General features: G+C 42.9%; 1 protein-coding gene across 1 annotated transcript; it reads right to left on the bottom strand.

Annotated features, from left to right (window-relative positions):
• Positions 1–494: 494 nt before the first annotated feature.
• Positions 495–3,350, bottom strand: LOC131430489 (probable ATP-dependent RNA helicase DDX23). Its single transcript, XM_058595520.1, has 2 exons — positions 3,169–3,350; positions 495–3,110 (listed from the first exon to the last, which is right to left on the bottom strand). Exon 2 carries the CDS (start codon positions 3,098–3,100, stop codon positions 563–565), a length of 2,538 nt encoding a protein of 845 aa, XP_058451503.1. The 5' UTR covers positions 3,101–3,110; positions 3,169–3,350; the 3' UTR covers positions 495–562.
• Between the last annotated feature and the right edge of the window lie 611 nt (positions 3,351–3,961).

Below are 3,961 nucleotides of genomic sequence, written 5' to 3'. Positions count from 1 at the left end.
GTCCAACTTCATGGGTGTCACGGCTCGGTGCGGAACATTAGCGCTATAGGGAAGGGCACACAAGCATGTGGTGGTTTTTCTTTGTGCGCCGTTCGACAAACGAGAGGCAACCAATTTGTTCGGGGTTTAGTTCGTGGAAATAATTGTCAACTGTGTTGAAAGTTTCAGAAAGGGTAACCTACGGTTTTTTTCAGATTCCAAAGCATTCACAAAGAACTAATGAGATTTTATTGAACTGGATCATTTATTAGTAGAACAATGTACCAAAATAAATGTGCATTTTTAAAGTGATCTGCCCCTTGTCGATAGCAGACCTACGTCAATCTCGCTATTATGTCTCTAACATTACCTACTACAAATTTTTTGGTTTGTCTGTTGACAGACGGCTAAGACCGTTCACGGTTCATCTCGTCACATCCTATGTTCTGAAATAAGCTATGCACCTCGCAAAAAAAGGTAAAGGCAGTGTGATATCAATAGAAATAATGCACCAGTTGACAGAACTTCCTACACATTGTTGTCTTGCAATCGTAATCGTGACAAGATTAATCCTAGCCGAAGATTAGGCGAAAATCTTTTCCTCTCTTCGTTTCTTGGTGACCACTGTTCCGGGTTTATGCTGAGCGTCAGCATGATTCATCAGTTCCGGCGGACAAACCGACACCGGACTCGCCATAATTATCTGCTTCAGATCGTAGAACAGATGACTGTCGTCCTTGGTGCAGAAGGAAATAGCACAACCGGTCTTACCGGCACGACCAGTACGCCCAATACGATGGGTGTAATCCTCGATCGTTTTGGCCATGTCGTAGTTGATGACCAGCGAAACGTCCTTGATATCGATACCACGACCAGCAACATCCGTCGCGACCAGAATGTCTTTCGAGCCGTTCTTGAGCGAAGCCAGAGCGTACTCTCGCTGTTCCTGACCTTTGCCACCGTGCAGCGTACAGGCGTTGTAGCCCAATTTTTCCAATCCTTTGGCAAGAACGTCCGCACCTTTCTTCTGGTTGACGAAGATAATGCACGGAGGTTCGACACCCCGGGACAGAATTTCCATCAACTTCTTACGCTTCTCGTTCTCGGTCATGATGTGTACAATCTGTTCCGTTCGTTCGGTTGGACGACCAACGGAACCAATATAAACTGTAGCAGGACGACGAAGATACGTACGGGCAAGACGTTCCACAGCCGGAGGCATAGTGGCCGTGAACATCACCGTTTGACGATACTTCTTTTTGGTATTAAAGTTTGCCATCAGTTTGGAGGCATCTTCAGCTTCCTCGGTGTCCGGTTTCAAATTGGTTACGGGCATGTATTCCAAAATTTTCTGCACATCCGGTTCAAAACCCATGTCAATCATACGATCAGCCTCATCCAAAACGATGTACGTACACTGATTCAATACCAAGTAACGGTTCTCCAAAACATCAATCAAACGACCCGGGGTGGCAATGACAATTTCGCAACCGAGCCGAAGCCGGAATCCTTGCTCTTCTCGGGATAAACCACCTACAACAACAACTGTACGAATACCCAACGGTTGTCCAAATTTCTGCGTTTCTTCCTCGATCTGTTGTGCCAACTCACGGGTTGGGGCCAGAATAATCGCGTAAGGGCCCTGATCAGCCGTTTCTAGTCGATCGATCTTCGGAAGCGATTGAATCCAATTCAACAGTGGAATCAAAAAGGCTAATGTCTTACCGGAACCGGTTTCAGCAATACCGATGATGTCCCTGTTCTGCAAACCAATCGGAATAGCTTGCCGCTGAATAGGAGTTGGTTCCTTGTATCCAACCTTATCGATAATATCCAAGATTTCTTTCGGAAAACCGGATTCCTTCCATGATCTGAAGGGATTTGGAATCTTACCTCCCTTGATGGTAATGTTATAATCCTCTCGGAAGATACGCCAGTCTCGTTCAGTCATTTCATCGCATTCCTTTTCCGACCAGTGCCGATCGTCCCATTTCTGTTTTTCTTCTTTCTTTTTGACCTTCTTCAAACGAACCTTTTCCTGTTCTTTCTCGGCATCGGTTCGTCGCTTTTCCAGTAAATCTCCGTAAAATTTACTCTGCTTTTTCTTCTGATCTTTGATATCGATTCCAGCAATATTACCGCGACCGAAAAACTGAACATGATGTCGTTCCTTGTAAAGATTGTTGTAATCCACAGAAGTATCCTCTGCTGCATCCCAATCAAACACGAATTTCCTGTCGTTCAGTCTTCGCACGCGCCTTTTCTTTTTTATTATTCCCAAATATCGTTCCCGAATAGCTTCCTGTTCTTTTTCCTTGTCTTTCGAGCTAGGATCATCCGTAGCCGAACGTTTCTTGTCATCGTCGCCGTCTTTGTCCTTACCATCTCGATCACGATTTCTAGCTCTTTCTCGCTCCCGTTCCCGTTCGCGTTCCCTTTCTCTTCGATCGTATTTCTCCAGGGGATCCTTTTTCTCTCGATTGAGCAGAACCGTAACAGGCACATCTCCAAATTTGGCAACAGAATTCGAAGTAGCAGCTTTCATTGCAGCCACCTCTTCCTGTCTTCTCTTCAAAGCTTCGGCCGCTCGCTGTTCCTTGGTGATAAACACAGGTTTACTTCTTGCTTGTTCCTCCGCTTTTTTTCTTGCTAGAAGTTCCTCAAGCGAAAGTGGTTCCTTCTTGGATCCCGTTTCCTGCTTCAACATTGCCTTCTTTTCCTCGACTTCTTCAGATTCCTCTTTTTTCTCAGGTTCATCTTTCTTTTTCTTTTTATCACGGTTCCATTCACCCGACGACCGGCGTTTGGTTATTCCTTCCCCGACGCGATCCCTGTTGGAAGCAGATAGTCTGTCTGCATAACCACGGTCCCGATCTCGTTCACGGTCACGTTCCCTATCTAGCCGATCACGATCTCGTTCGCGTTCTCGATCTCGATCACGTTCGTTCAAATAGTCCCTGTCACGTTCGCGATCTCTATCGCGTTCGTTTATATATTCCCGCTCTCGGTCTCGGTCCCGATCCCGTTCGTTCAAGTGCTCCCGGTAACGATCACGTGCACGATCCCGTTCCGTGTCCACACGTTCCCGTGACCGGGAACGACGCTTTTTGTCTCCGGCCATAATCGATTCGCTGCAAATTACATGGAATTATAAATATGACTAAACGAAAGCATAAAACGTTTACAAACCTTTAAGATATCAGCGTTGTTAGAGGAGGTAATTTAAAATCCTCAACTGCCACGGTAGATTCTACTACTAAGCTATAAACTAAACAAATTTTCTGCACAATTGAAACAATTTTGTCAGAGTATTTTCCATACAAACGTTTCAAATTTTCGGGGCTCCGCAATGAAAACAAAACAGTGATTTTTTTTACTCTTACACTGATAGAAAACATCTCTACACTTTTCTGAAGGGCGCTATCGTTTTTAATTTAGGTACACAGGAAAAAATATCTTTCCAATTATTAATTCGCCCAGAAAATTAAATGGAGCTCGAAGCTATTTTCCATTCGATTTCGCATTGGGTGCAACTGATAATCGAGTAAAATTAAAACAATTAGTTTAAAATCAATATTCGAGTATTGAAATTATCAAGTAATTTAAAAAATTCAATAACAATAATACAAGATTTAATCGAGTAATCGATTAATAACCCAAATAATCGAATCGATTAGTTTTAAAATTAAACTAGATAAATGAATAAACGAATAATTCGAAAAATCCGACATCCAATTGAAGAATCCAATCAACTGTTCTGCGACCACGGCGCTGCTCTGGGGGCAAGCTTTGAACTAAGCTATGGTAATGGTAATAATCAGATTTTGCTTGAAAATTCGAAAAAATGCCGGGTTTTTATTTTTTTTATGAATTGAATACTAACATACAAAAACTTGTGAAAATTTGGTAAAAAGAATCGATCAATAATGATTCAGTTACTTTTCGTTGTATGTTTGATGTTTCATATCAGGAAAATTCATTG

The sequence above is a fragment of the Malaya genurostris genome, chromosome 2 (genome assembly GCF_030247185.1).
Source record: "Malaya genurostris strain Urasoe2022 chromosome 2, Malgen_1.1, whole genome shotgun sequence".
NCBI classification, from domain to species: domain Eukaryota; kingdom Metazoa; phylum Arthropoda; class Insecta; order Diptera; family Culicidae; genus Malaya; species Malaya genurostris.
Note: the sequence above shows the minus strand (reverse complement) of the source record. Positions and strands in the feature narration are given on the sequence as shown.

Coding starts and splice junctions, on each gene's coding strand:
- LOC131430489 (XM_058595520.1), bottom strand. CDS start 3,100: ATGGCCGGAGACAAAAAGCGTCGTTCCCGGTCACGGGAACGTGTGGAC.